Below are 13,221 nucleotides of genomic sequence, written 5' to 3' on the forward strand. Positions count from 1 at the left end.
GCCCAGAAGCTGTCCTCTAGAGCTCAGTTCCAGGGAACTGTTTTTACCATTCAGGATGTCATTCTTCCTGGGCTGACTCACTTGTAATGGTGTGCTGAGTTAGTTCTTGCTGAAGGCGGTGTTTGGGTTATTCATTCAGATACACTGAACGGCCAAGTAGCAGGATTTGGGGCACAGTACTTAATTCTTTTGTAAAAATGCTCAAGAAATGGTAGGCCTGAATATCCAGGGCTCTGCATAAGAGAGAGGCTTAAGGGGCTGGGAAGAAGGCTTGGCAATTAAAGGCACTTGCTTGCATAGCCTGCTGGTCCAGGTTCAATTCACAAGCCATCCACATAAGTCAGATGCAAAAAGTGCTCAAGTATTTGGTGTTCAAGGGGCCCTGGCATACCATACATGTGTACACACATGTGTGTGCATGCAAGAGAGAGGCTTGGGACTTTTGGTTGCCTTAGACTTGAGGAAAAGAAAAGAAAAAAGGAAGAGCTGGGCTGGACGTGGTGGTGCACACCTTTAATCCCAGCTCTGGGGAGGCAGAGGTAGGAAGATCACTGTGAGTTCAAGGCCAGCCTGAGACTAACTACATGGTGAATTCCAGGTCAGTCTGGGCCAAAGTGAGATGCTACTTGAGGGTGTGGGGGGTAGGGGAAGAAAGAGCTAGGAAGATGAGCAGCCAAAGCCTGCCGGCCTGGGTTCAATTCCTTAGCTATCCACATAAGCTAGATGCAAAAAGTGATAAAGGGTTTCACCTTAATTTTCAGTGGCAGGAGGCCACTGCTTGTAAATAAAAAATCTAAAAATAAGCAAAAGAAAAAAGTTAGCTGGGCGTGGTGGCGCATGCCTTTAATCCCAGCACTTGGGAGGCAGAGGTAGGAGGATCACCATGAGTTCAAGGCCAGCCTGAGACTACATAGTGAATTCCAGGTCAATCTGGGCTACTGCGGGACCCTACCCCAGAGGAAAAAAAAGTTACCAAATGGAGCAATACAGGTTTAACAAAGAACATAGCCACCCCCTGTCTGGCAAAGTGGCAGCAGTTACCACCTTCCATGTGCTCTGTGGGTAGAAGTTAAATTCTTCAACCTGTTAGCATGTGTGAGTGAGGTCCTCACTAAGGAACTAAACCCCAGATCCTTAGGCTTTGGAAGCAAGCATCTTAACCACTGAGCCATCTCTCCAGCCAAGGAATGCTTTTATTTGTAAGCAGAGGAGAGACAGAAAGGGAATAGCATGGCCTTTTGTCACTATAAACAAACTCCATATGCATGCACCTCTTTGTGCATCTGGCTCTACATGGGTACTGGGGAATAGAACCCAGGCCATCAGGCTTCAGAAGCAAGTCCCTTAACTACTGAGCCATCTCTCTGGCCCTGTCTGTCTTCTATTTTGAGACAGGTTTCTCTCTCTTTTTTTTTGAAGTTATTTTTTGTTATTTTATTTGAGAGAGAAAGAGGCAAAGAGAGAGAGAGAGAGAATGGGTGCGCCAGGGCCTCTAGCCACTGCAGCCAACCTCCAGTGCATGCGCCATTATGTGCATCTGGCTTATGTGGGTACTGGGGATTAGAACCTATGTTCTGAGGCTTCTCAGGCAAATGCCTTAACCACTAAGCCCAAGAGACAGGGTGTCTTGCTGAATCTAGAGGTCAACAATTTAGCTAGACTAACTAGCCAATGAGCCCAGGGATTTCATCTCCACCTTCCTGATGCTAGGGTTGTGGGTACACACCACCATACCTAGCATTTTATGTGGCTGTGGAGACATTTACCTTACCCACTGAGCCATCTCTTCAGTCCCACACTTCATTCTTGTTCATTCTTCTCCATGACTGTTATTCTTTAATCCAACACATTAATCTAGTACAGGTAGACTGTTTCACATTTTTTTCAGGGGTCACTACAAGGTCACAGTCACCATTGCTGTAAGTCTATGGGGGATGGACTCATTGTTCTTGCGTGAGACTCAAAGCTTTGAGAAACAAAGGATCAAGAGATTAGTTCTATGCCCTAAAAAGAAAAATGTCAGGAAATATGTGCTTGTAAAGAGCAGTCTTTGTTCCCTCCTCTCTTCTACCTTTCCTTGTTTTTGCCCTCTTCCAAGAGGCTCATACAGAAGTGGAAGCCACGTTAGAAGTCATTTGGTTCAGTTATACACCCAGTGCTTGAGTCCCTTCTGTGGCTTCCTCACTGGCCTGTGTTTGTTCATCTCTGTAATGGGACTCACTATCTCGTGGGTAGAGCAATAATAAAAATAATTCTTAGCTGGGCGTGGTGGCGCACGCCTTTAATCCCAGCACCCGGGAGGCAGAGGTAGAGGATTGCTGTGAGTTCGAGGCCACCCTGAGACTCCATAGTGAATTCCAGGTCAGCCTGGGCTAGAGTGAGACTGTACCTCGAAAAACCAAAAAAAAAAAAAAAAATCTTACTGGCTTGAAGAGATGGCTCAGCAATTCCCCAGTACCCATGTAAGGCCAGATGCACAAAATGACACGTGTTTGCAGTGATAAGAGACCCTAGCATGCCAATACTCACTCACTCTTTCTCTGTCTGCTTCTTCCTTTCTATCTCTCAAATAAATTAAAATTTAAAAATACACATGTACACACTCACTGGATGGGTGTGGTGGCATACACCTTTAATCCCAGCACTGGACAGGCAGAGGTAGGAAGATTGCTGTAAATTCAAGGCGAGCCTGGAACTACAGAGGGAGTTCCAGGTCATCTTGGGACTAGAGTGAGACCCTACCTCAAAAAAAAAAACAAGCTGGCGCCGGGCGTGGTGGTGCACGCTTTTAATCCCAGCACTTGGGAGGCAGAGGTAGGAGAATCGCCATGAGTTTGAGGCCACCCTGAGACTACAGAGTTAATTCCAGGTCAGCCTGGACCAGAATGAGACCCTACCTCGAAAAAACAAACAAACAAAAACAACAAGCTAGGCATGGTGGTGCACACCTTTAATCCCAGCACTCAGGAGGCAGAGGTAGGAGGATTGCCATGAGTTTAAGGCCACCCTGAGACTACATAGTAAATTCCAGGTCAGTTTGGGCTAGACTGAGACCCTACCTTGAAAAACAAAACAAAGCAAAAACAAACAAAAACCCAAGAAACCAAACAAGCTAGGCATGATAGCATACACCTTTAATCCCAGCTTTTGGGAGGCAAAGGTAAGAGGATCGCTGAGTTTGAGGCCACCCTGAGAATACATAGTGAATTCCAGGTCAGATTGGGTTAGAGTGAGACCCTACCTCAGAAAAATTGTTTTGGATTTGGATTTTTGTTACTGTTGTTAGTTTTGGTTTTTTGAGGCAGGGTCTCACCCTAGCCACGCTGACCTGAAACTCACTTTGTGCACCGGCTGGCCTCAAACCCAGAGTGACATCTACCCTCCCAAGTGTTGGATTAAAGGTGTCAGTTTTTCTTTTTTTTTTTTCTTTCTTTCTTTCTTTTGTTTTCCTCAAGTTTTATTAACATTTTCTTTCTTTTTTAAATTTAATTTATTAGTTTTCTTTTCAGCAAATACAGGCAGTTTGGTACCATTGTTTAGGCTCATCCATGACCTACCCCCTCCCAATGGCCCCTCCTTGTTGATGTAAATGGGTCGTGCATTGTGGAGTTTGCCCACAGTTACTGGTACAATAAATGTCTCTGCATATCATGACCCAACATGTGACTCTGACATTCTTTCCGCCCCCCTCTTCCGCAAAATTTCCCTGAGCCATGTTGGGTTCATTTTTGGTGTGCTTCAGTGCTGAGGTGTTGGGGGCAGGTGTCAGCTTTTCACCTCATTTTTTTTCTCTTTTTAGAAAATATTTTTTTATTTATTTGAGAGAGAGAAAGAGGCAGATACAAAGGGAGAGAACGGGCACACTGCTAACAAACCCCAGAAGCATGCGCCACCTCGTGCATCTGGCTTACATGGATAGTAGGGAATTGAACCTGGATCCTTAGGCTTAGCAGGCAAATGCTAAGCCAGCTCTCCAGACAGGGTTAGAATCTCAGATGCATGGGCCCTAGTGCATCTGGCTTCATGTGAGTGCTGGGTTGCTGAACCTGGGCTAGCAGGCTTTGTAAGGCGTCACCTTTAACTTTAACTTAATTCCTTAGCTCCCAATTTTGTGTTCTCCCCTTCTCCCCGCTCCCGCCAGGTCCAGGGTCTCACTCTAGCCCAGACTGATCTGGAATTCACTATGTACTCTCAGAGTGGCCTCGAACTCACAGTCATCCTCATACTTTGGTCTCCCAAGGGCTGGTATTGAAGGTGTGAAGCTGCTATGCCCGGCCCCTGTGTTCTTTATATGTAAAATTTACATTGACTGGATCTGAGGAACACCACAAACAGAGAAATCTGTGTTACAGCCAAGTATGGAACTACATGCCTGTAATTTCAGCACTGGGAAGCTGAGGCAAGAAGATTGCCATGAGATTAAGGCCAGCACAGGCTATAGTGAGACTCTATCTAGAAAAAAAAACCAAAAAACAGCCTCTTATGTCAAACATGCCCCCGGAGACAGGAAATTACCAGTCTTAAGGCTGGTCTATAAGGCTCTGAGACTAAAACAACAAAACAATGAATTATTCTGGTGGCACCCCTTGTCTCTGACAGCAGGGGAGACTTGTATTCCCTGATAGGAAGTTGCATCTTATCACAAGCAGTGAGAAAGCAGGTTCTGATTTTGCATTAGCAATTACTTAGTTGTGACAGATGGTAGGACCAGTAACTGTACTATAAATGGTATGCCTTGAGGTAACATAGCAAACTTCTATTCTGCTTTTTTTGCTTTGTACACACAGAAATACTCCACCCTATCTACTGGCAGGATGGCAGGGATGATGGAGTTCCATCATCAGCAAGAGCTTTCAAGTTTTCCTGCTTTTTCTGTTTCAGATGAGACAAAAGGACCCAGTGAAAGGAATGACAGCAGATGATTAAAGCCACCCCTCTCCCTTCTGCACTGTATGTACTGAATTTCATTCTTAATGAGCATGCATAGATACTAAAATAAGCTCAGGTTTTCAATGTCTCAGAAGCTCATTGTGGATCAGAAAACCTACTTCATTCCTCATCTTAACTCTAGTAATGATGGTGACTGCTTTGCTAAACAGCTCTCAGACTTCCACTGAAAGGGACTATGGCTGTTAGGACATTGAAGGCATGTTTTATAAAGAACCGCCCATATCCACATGGATAGGGTGATGAGAAATGAGTGTAGAATGCAGTGGAAGCAAAATTCATTGCCATTAATCACTCCTTGTAACTTGAGCCATCTCAAGTTGAAGCTGGCATGCTGGGGCACTTCCTGTACTATTCATGCCAGGACCGCTTCTAGAGCTCCCTAATCCTAGCCTTCCTTGCTCGTTCCTTGGAAAACTCACTGGCCAGATAGCTTTTCTTGGCATTCATTGTTGGATCTGGTACTCTATCCCTTCTTTACAGCCTCTGATGCCAGAAGAAATTGCTGTCCTCAACCGAGGCAGCGTCTTCCAGGTCATAGGCTAGAATAGGCTGTCTCTTGTTTCACATTGTCACTCTTCCTCAAGGCCCTTCCTTCTGTCAGCTCCCAGTGCTGGTTCTTCCCCAGTGTCCTGCACACCTCAAGACTTGTGCCAGCAGCTCAAGAGCAGTTCTGGTTATGTAATGAAGCACTTGGCCCTACCCTCATTTTGACTCTGAGAGAAAATTATTTGATCAGATAGAAAGCTGATAGACCGGAGAGATGTCTTAGTGGTTAAGGATTTGCCGGCAAAGCCAAAAGGCCCAAGTTTGATTCCCCAATGCACAAGGTGGTACATGAGTCTGGAATTCATTTGCAGTGGCTAGAGGTCCTGGCACGCCCATTCTCTCTCTCTTTCTCTATCTTCTTCTTTCTCTTATAAATAAATAAATAAATTTAAACATATATATATATATATATATATATATATATATATATTTTTTTTTTTTTTTAAGCTGGGCGTGGTGGCACACGCCTTTAATCCCAGCACTTGGGAGGCAGAGGTAGGAGGATTGCTGTGAGTTTGAGGCCACCCTGAGACTCCATAGTGAATTCCAGGTCAGCCTGGGCTAGGGTGAGACCCTACCTTGAAAAACCAAAAGAAAAAAAAATGTGTGTGTGTGTGTGTGTATTTTAAAAGCTGAGGGTTTGCAGTGTGTGGTGGTGTATGCCTTTAAACCCAGCCCTTGAGAGGCAGAGGTAGGAGGACTGGCATGAGTTCAAGGCCTTGAGACTATATAGTGAATTCCAGGTCTGCCAGGGCTAGAACAAGAGCCTACCTTGAAAAACCAAAAAACAAAACAAAACAAAATAAAAAAAACCCTCAGTGTTCTGTAGCACCTAAAACCTCATAGAGCCTCCCCAGCAGTGACACACACATCTGTGCCCTCCTGACTGCCTCATATTCTCCTATCTCTTCTCCTCCAGTGCTAGGGTTAAATGCATGCTTTGTGCCTGTAGCGAGGCAAGCACTGTCTTCATCTTCAGCAGCTCCTGGCATGGAAAGGAGAATTGAGTGGATGCCAGTTTCACAGTCACTGTGGGGGTCTTAAGTGCCTTCTCCCTGCAAGGCCTTCTCCAATAACTAGCATCCTTCCTCTTTTTGAAATTCCTTCATTCAAGATGATTTACAGTGTGCTTGTTTTTCCCTGTTGTTTCCTGAATAATTGTATTTCTCTTCTAGTTTTGCAAGACAGTGGTCAACAGGAAGGCCCAGCAGCTCCACCCTCCTGATGAGTGGCAGGCCAACTTCGGATGCAGCCTTTCTGTGCCCATTCTTCAGGCAACTTTCAGTCCCTTACTGTAGCTAATTCTAGATGCCCTTTAATATTGTGAACAAATAGACCGTCTGGTATTACAAAGCCACATGTGCGTGCGGGAGCCTGCTCCTCTGAGATACATGACGTAGGTTGCTGTATTTACAGCTCCTCTCTCTCTCTCTCTCTATTGTGTTATGACCCATTTTTGTGTGTTCCCTTAACCTTCATTTCCAAGTGACATTTTAAGTCTTTCAAATTATAGCTGCCTTTTGTGATGCTGTGATTTAAGTTCGTTTGTTTTCAGCCTTGGGTGAAACTGAGGTATTTTACTTCCTGGGCAGATCTTTGGGAATTTTGAGTGTTTGTTCCCAAGGGGAGAGAAGATGACTTAGGCAGACAGGGAGAGAGGATGAGTTATAAGTACAGAGACCTTTTCACCCCAGTTATGCACCATAGGAATGTGGCTTCATAACTCTGATCCCTGCAACATGTAGCCTGTTGTTAGAGTGCTCTAAGCACTAAGGAGCTGCTTAGGCCCAAGGCCTAGCCAGGCTCTAAGGAAATTTAGCAAATGTTGAAGAACTACCCCAGTCACTACATCTCTGGTTACATATTCTTAGGAACAGCCCTGGCTTCTTAGCCCTCCTGTTGCCCACTCTGTCTGAATTTCTCTGCAGAGCCTGCAGAAAACCCCAGTCACTCCCTGCCCAGAGGCAATTGTCGTGTGGCCCCTAGAGTTGGGTCTGCCCACAGACACTGATCTGTCTGACACCTGAGGAGCTCTGTGTGTCCATGCTCCTCTTCCCTTTGGGGCCGGTGCTGCCACTCAGCAATAATCCTCTTTTCTGTGTGCTTTCTTAGATCCTGGTCCTCTATCCTTGAGGCTGGGTAGGATGTTAGAGTCCTGACTTTTCATGCTGCCCCAAAATGAGCATGCAACAAGCGTTTTTTTATTTTTATTTTTCTTCTTTCTAGTAGAACATGTACCCTCTTGTCTCCAATTTCTGGAAAGCAATTTGTAGATCAAGAACTCAGCTTGTCCTGCCCCCATGCTGAGTTCTGTCCTGGACAATCAAAAGCAAGCAGTGACCGTAGCCTGGACTCTTCCACAGTAGACTAGTGAAGAAGCCCAGGCTCCAGGAGAGAAGTTGTGGGTTCTTCCTAGTTTCTTCAGCTGGGCAGAGCCCAAGCATACCTTCCTGGAGGGAAACAGACAGCGAGACAGCAGTGGTGTCAGCTGTTATTTCCCAAACTATGTGAAGTCAGTTGGCTTGAGTATCCAGGGATCCAAGCCCATACTAGCCTGGGTGCCTCTGTAAGACCAAATCTCTGCTGGGGGAGTGAGAAGTGGTATGGAATAATTTATCCTTATGCTTCTGTCAGTTTGTTTGCCTTATTCATTTCTAAGTGCAATAAGGGACTGTCTGACAAGACTGCACCTGTGACATCCTGATCGGATTTTTCCCTCTGGTCATCCTGGAACAAGTGTGGACAGATTTGGATCCCTCAGCATGATTAGTTCTGACCTTCATTGAGGTCCCTTTGGGATAAGAAGATGTCCTATTACAGAACCCTTCCTCTGTATTAATTTCCTCATCTTGTGGGGTCTTTCGTAATGGATTGGGGCATTTTGGTTTGTGATTACCATCTCAACTGCTGGTGGCATGTATTCGACTGGGAAAGTTGGGGAAAAGGCATTCCTATTGGAGAAAAATGTAAATGTTTTCCTATAAGCTCTGTATTACCTATCAATTATATTTGTGCTTAAAGTTTTTCTTTCTTCATTCATCAACTAGGTGAAGTCCAGATGTGAGTTGTCTTGGGAGAAAATGATACCCTAAGCAGTTTATGTGGTATGAGGGTCAGAAGATGTTCGTCTCCTTCCTTTATTTAGCACTTTGAGATTCACACATATCACATTAGCTCTCATCGGGGCTCACTCTTTATCTGCCTTTGCTCTGGCTCCTGCCTCCGATTGCCCACATTTGAATGTATCCAAATAAGCTGAGCTACAATTCCCTGAGATCAGCCTGGGTCTGGGGCTCTTGCATATAAGCAGACATAAAGGAGTGATATCTCTGGTCTGTCCCATCCCTGTGGATGGTGTTGCTGCTGGGCAACAGTGTTGGCTTCTTTTAAGTACTTGCCTCCTTAGCCACCCCAAAGCTGACTAGCACTCACAGAGGCTTATGCTCAAAGGCTTAGCTCTGATGAAACCTAAGAGTGTGTCATGCCCCTTGCCCCCATTAAATTTCCAGGGTCTCAGTCACAACTGAAAGCAGCAGTGCCTCTGCATGAGGCTGCTGGGCTCTGGCCTTTATGGAGAGAGGTTGGGGAGGGGCAGGGTCAGTATTGTGGGCACATGTCTATCTTCCCAAATTGTTTTTACAGTCCCTGCCAGGACTCCTTGACTGATTTTGATTGGTTCCTAGTGCTACTTCTTTTACAAACTCCACTTTATAGGACTGATTAGATCACCTTGTTTATTTAATGTGAGTTTGTGCCTTTTTGTCTCAATCTTCCAATATAGGTATATTGGGGGAAGAAACAGTCTAATAAAATCCTAGACAGAGTTCTTTGGAGTCCAGCTTATTGGTGATGTTCTTATATCCATTCTGCAACTTGCATAGCCTGCCATTCCTACTAATAGCCCCCATTTTACTAGGGTAGGATTATGAAAAGATAAGATAGTACCTCTGAAAATTTATCTTTAAATACCCACAAGTAAAAATATTCTCTTGTCCAAAAACAATCACTTCAGATGTAGGTCAGTAGTAGTGTTTACCTAGCATGCATAGGGGTGGGGTGAGAGAGGAAAGGAAGGGAGAAAAGGAAAAGAAAGTCACGTACATTAAAATACTTATCAAGCCAGGTGTGCTGGCACACACCTTTAATCCCAGCACTTGTGAGGCAGAGGTAGGAGGATCGCTGTGAGTTTGAGGCCACACTGCGACACATAGTGAATTCCAGGTCAGCCTGGGCTAGAGTGAGACCCTACCTCGAAAAACCAAAAAAATAAAATAAAAAAACTTACCAGACACTTGCCATGCAAGCAAGGACCCAAGTTTGGATCCCCAGAACCCATGTAAAGGTGGATGCAGAGGTACACATCTGTAGGCCCAGTGCACCTACAGTGACACAAGGGAATTCCCCACAAGATTGTAGGCTGGTGAATCTGGCACTCAAACAGCAAACTAGAAACCCAGCCTCTAACAAAATGGAAAGCAAGGACTGACACTGAGGTTGTCCCCTGACCTCCATGGAAGTCTTCCCTTGTCAATTCAGCTTATTTATACAATGCTGCATTTGTGAATGTAATTTAGCTAGTTTTTGCTTTTGTCTCTTGCTTCACATCTTGCTTTTATTTACTTTTAAAATATATTTTTAGAGGATGGAGGAATGGCTTAGCGGTATGACACTTGCCTGCAAAGCCAAAGGACCCAGCTTCAATTCCCCAGGACCCACATAAGCCAGATGCACAAGGTAGCACATGCTTCTGAACTTATTTATTTGCAAGTGAGAATGCATGTGCCAGAGCCCCTACCCTCTGCAAACAAACTCCAGATGTGTGTAGCACGTTGTGCATCTGGCTTTACATGGGTACTGGGAGATTGAACCCAGGTTGTTAGGCTTTGCAGGCAAGTGCCTTAACCTCTGAGCCATCTATCTGTCCAGTCCTTATTTTTTATTTTATTTTATAATTTTTGGTTTTTCAAGATAAGGTCTCACTTTAGCTCAGGCTGACCTGGATTTCACTATGTAGTCTCAGGAAAGGTGGTCTCGAACTCACGGCGATCCCCCTACCTTTGCCTCCCGAGTGCTGGAACTAAAGGTGTGTGCCACCTTGCCCAGTCCTTACTTATTCTTTTTATGGAGGCTGTAGAGATGGTTTAGTGGTTAAGGTGCTTGCCTGCAAAGCTAAAGGACCCATGTTTGATTCCCCAGTTCCCATGTAAGCCCAGTGCACAAGGTGGCACATGTATCTGGAGTTCCTTTGCAGTGGCTAGAGGTTCTGGCACGCCCATTTTCTATACCCCCCCCCCACACACACACTTAAACAACTAAAATAAAAATAAGTTAGGAAGGGTTTTTTTTTGTTGTTGTTTTCGAGGTAGGGTCTCACTCTAGCCCAGGCTGACCTGGAATTCACTATGGAGTCCCAGGGGGGCCTCGAACTCACAGCAATCCTCCTACCTCTGCCTCCTGCGTGCAGGGATTAAAGGTGCACCACTATGTCCAGCAAGTTAGGAAGGTTTTATTTAGTATACTACTAAAGGAAGCAGACTGGGTAGAAACAGGAGCATCACCTCCCCGAAGTGCTGGGGTTAAAGGTGTGTACCACCATGCCAGGCTACTTAATTTATTTTGCTTTTTTTTAAATTTTATTTTTATTTTTATTTATTTGAGAGCAACAGACAAAGAGTGAGAGAGAGAGAATGAGAGAATGGGTGCACCAGGGCTTCCAGCCACTGCAATGGAACTCCAGACACCTGCGCCCCCTTGTGCATCTGGCTAACGTGGGTCCTGGGGAATCGAGCCTCGAACCGGGGTCCTTAGGCTTCACAGGTGAGCGCTGAACTGCTAAGCCGTCTCTCCAGCCCTTATTTTGCTTTTTTTATTGTTGTTTTTCAAGGTAGGATCTCACTGTAGCTCAGGCTGACCTGGAAATCACTGTGTCTGTCATGTGCTGGGATTAAAGGTGTGCACCACCATACCTGGTTTTTTTTGTTTGTTTTTTTTTTAATGTGTTTGTGTGAGAGAGAAATGGCCTGCCAGGACCACCAGCCACTGCAATCAAACTCCAGACATGTGTGTCACCTTGTGCATCTGGCTTATGTGGAGCCTGGAGAGTCAGACATGGGTCCTTAGTCTTTGCAGGCAAGCGCCTTAACTACTAAACCATCTCTCCAGCCCAATTTATTTTATTTACAAGCAGACAGATGAGATGGAGGGTACACCAGGTCTTCTGGCCACTTCACACAAACTCTGTATGCATGCAGCACTTTGTGTACCTGGCCTTGCACAGATACTAGGGAATTGAACCTGGCCATCAGGCTTTGAAAGCAAGTGTTTTTAACCACTGAGCCATCTCCCCCCCTTTTTTTTTTTTTTTTTTTTGGTTTCTCGAGGTAGGGTCTCACTGTAGTTAGGCTGACCTGGAATTCACTCTGTAGTCTCATGGTGACCCTCCTACCTCTGCCTCCTGAATGCTGGGATTAAAGGTATGCACCACCACGCCTGGCTTTTTTTTTTTTTTTAAGTTTTTTTGGTTTATTTTTATTTATTTATTTGACAGTGACAGACAGAGAAAGAGGCAGAGAGAGAGAGAGAATGGACACGCCAGGGCTTCCAGCCACTGCAGACGAATTCCAGATGTGTGCGCCCCCTTGTGCATCTGGCTAATGTGGGTCCTGGGAATCGAGCCTCGAACCGGGGTCCTTAGGCTTCACAGGCAAGCACTTAACTGCTAAGCCATCTCTCCAGCCCTTATTTTTGTTTTTTGATATAGGGTCTCACAGGACTGGTTTGGTACTCACTGTGTGGCCCAGGCTATCAAACTTTCAGTGATCCTCCTGCCTCAGCCTTGTGCAAATACAAGTTTCACCATGACACTTGATTCCAAAACATTTATTTAAAGTAGGGAAAAATGGCTCAGTGGATAAAATGCTTGTAAACATGAGTACTTGAGTTCAGATCTCCAGGACTCACAGGAAGCCAGATGTATCTCGAACATCTGTGATCTCAGTGGGGGAGATGGGAGGCAGACACAAGACTCACCAGTAGTTTGCAGAGCCAGCTAGCCTGGTGAACAGTGGTGAATGAGATCCTGTCTCAAACACAGTGAAGACAACACCTGTGGTTTTCTGCTCTCCCCAAACATGCCTGCTTTTAATGTAAACACATGCATACACACAGAAGAAAAAATTGGTTTTCTGTGGCAGGGTCTCACTTTAGTCCAGGCTTACCTGGAATTCACTATATAATCTCAGCAAACTCACAGCAATCCTCCTACCTCTGCCTCCCAAGTGCTGGGATTACAGTATATATTTTTTTAAATAGCTGGGTGTGGTGGAGGTAGGATTGCTGAGTTTGACGACAGCCTGGACTACATCCACAGTGATTTCCAGGTCAGCCTGGGCTAGAATGAGACCCTACCTCAAAAAGAAAAAATATATACGAAGCCTAAGGACTAAGGTTCAATTCCCCATTTCTCATGTAAGCCAGATGCACAAGGTGGCACATGGGTCTAGAGTTGATTTACAAAGCTAGAGGCCCTGGTGCACCCATTCTATGTTGCTTTCTCTGTCCCTCTGCCTCTCTCTCAAATAAATGAATAAAAATTAAAAAAAAAAAAATAGGAGCCAGTCAGTTGTGGTGGCACACGCCTTTAATCCCAGCACTCAGGAGGCAGAGGTAGGTGGATCACTGTGCGTTCAAGGCCGCCCTGAGACTACATAGTTAATTCCAGGTCAG

At 45.2% G+C, this 13,221-nt stretch overlaps 1 protein-coding gene across 2 annotated transcripts in view; it reads left to right on the forward strand.

Moving 5' to 3' along the window:
• Nucleotides 1-9,320, forward strand: part of Pitpna (phosphatidylinositol transfer protein alpha) — a 52,724-nt gene extending 43,404 nt beyond the window's left edge. For both annotated transcript variants that reach the window (XM_004667857.2, XM_045158866.1), the window contains 2 exons: nt 4,882-4,950; nt 6,672-9,320. In XM_004667857.2, coding sequence (XP_004667914.1) covers nt 4,882-4,926 — 45 coding nt within the window. In that variant the 3' untranslated portion in view covers nt 4,927-4,950; nt 6,672-9,320. The remainder of the gene's footprint in view (nt 1-4,881; nt 4,951-6,671) is intronic.
• Nucleotides 9,321-13,221: the final 3,901 nt, after the last annotated feature.

The sequence above is a fragment of the Jaculus jaculus genome, chromosome 9 (genome assembly GCF_020740685.1).
Source record: "Jaculus jaculus isolate mJacJac1 chromosome 9, mJacJac1.mat.Y.cur, whole genome shotgun sequence".
Classification (NCBI taxonomy): domain Eukaryota; kingdom Metazoa; phylum Chordata; class Mammalia; order Rodentia; family Dipodidae; genus Jaculus; species Jaculus jaculus.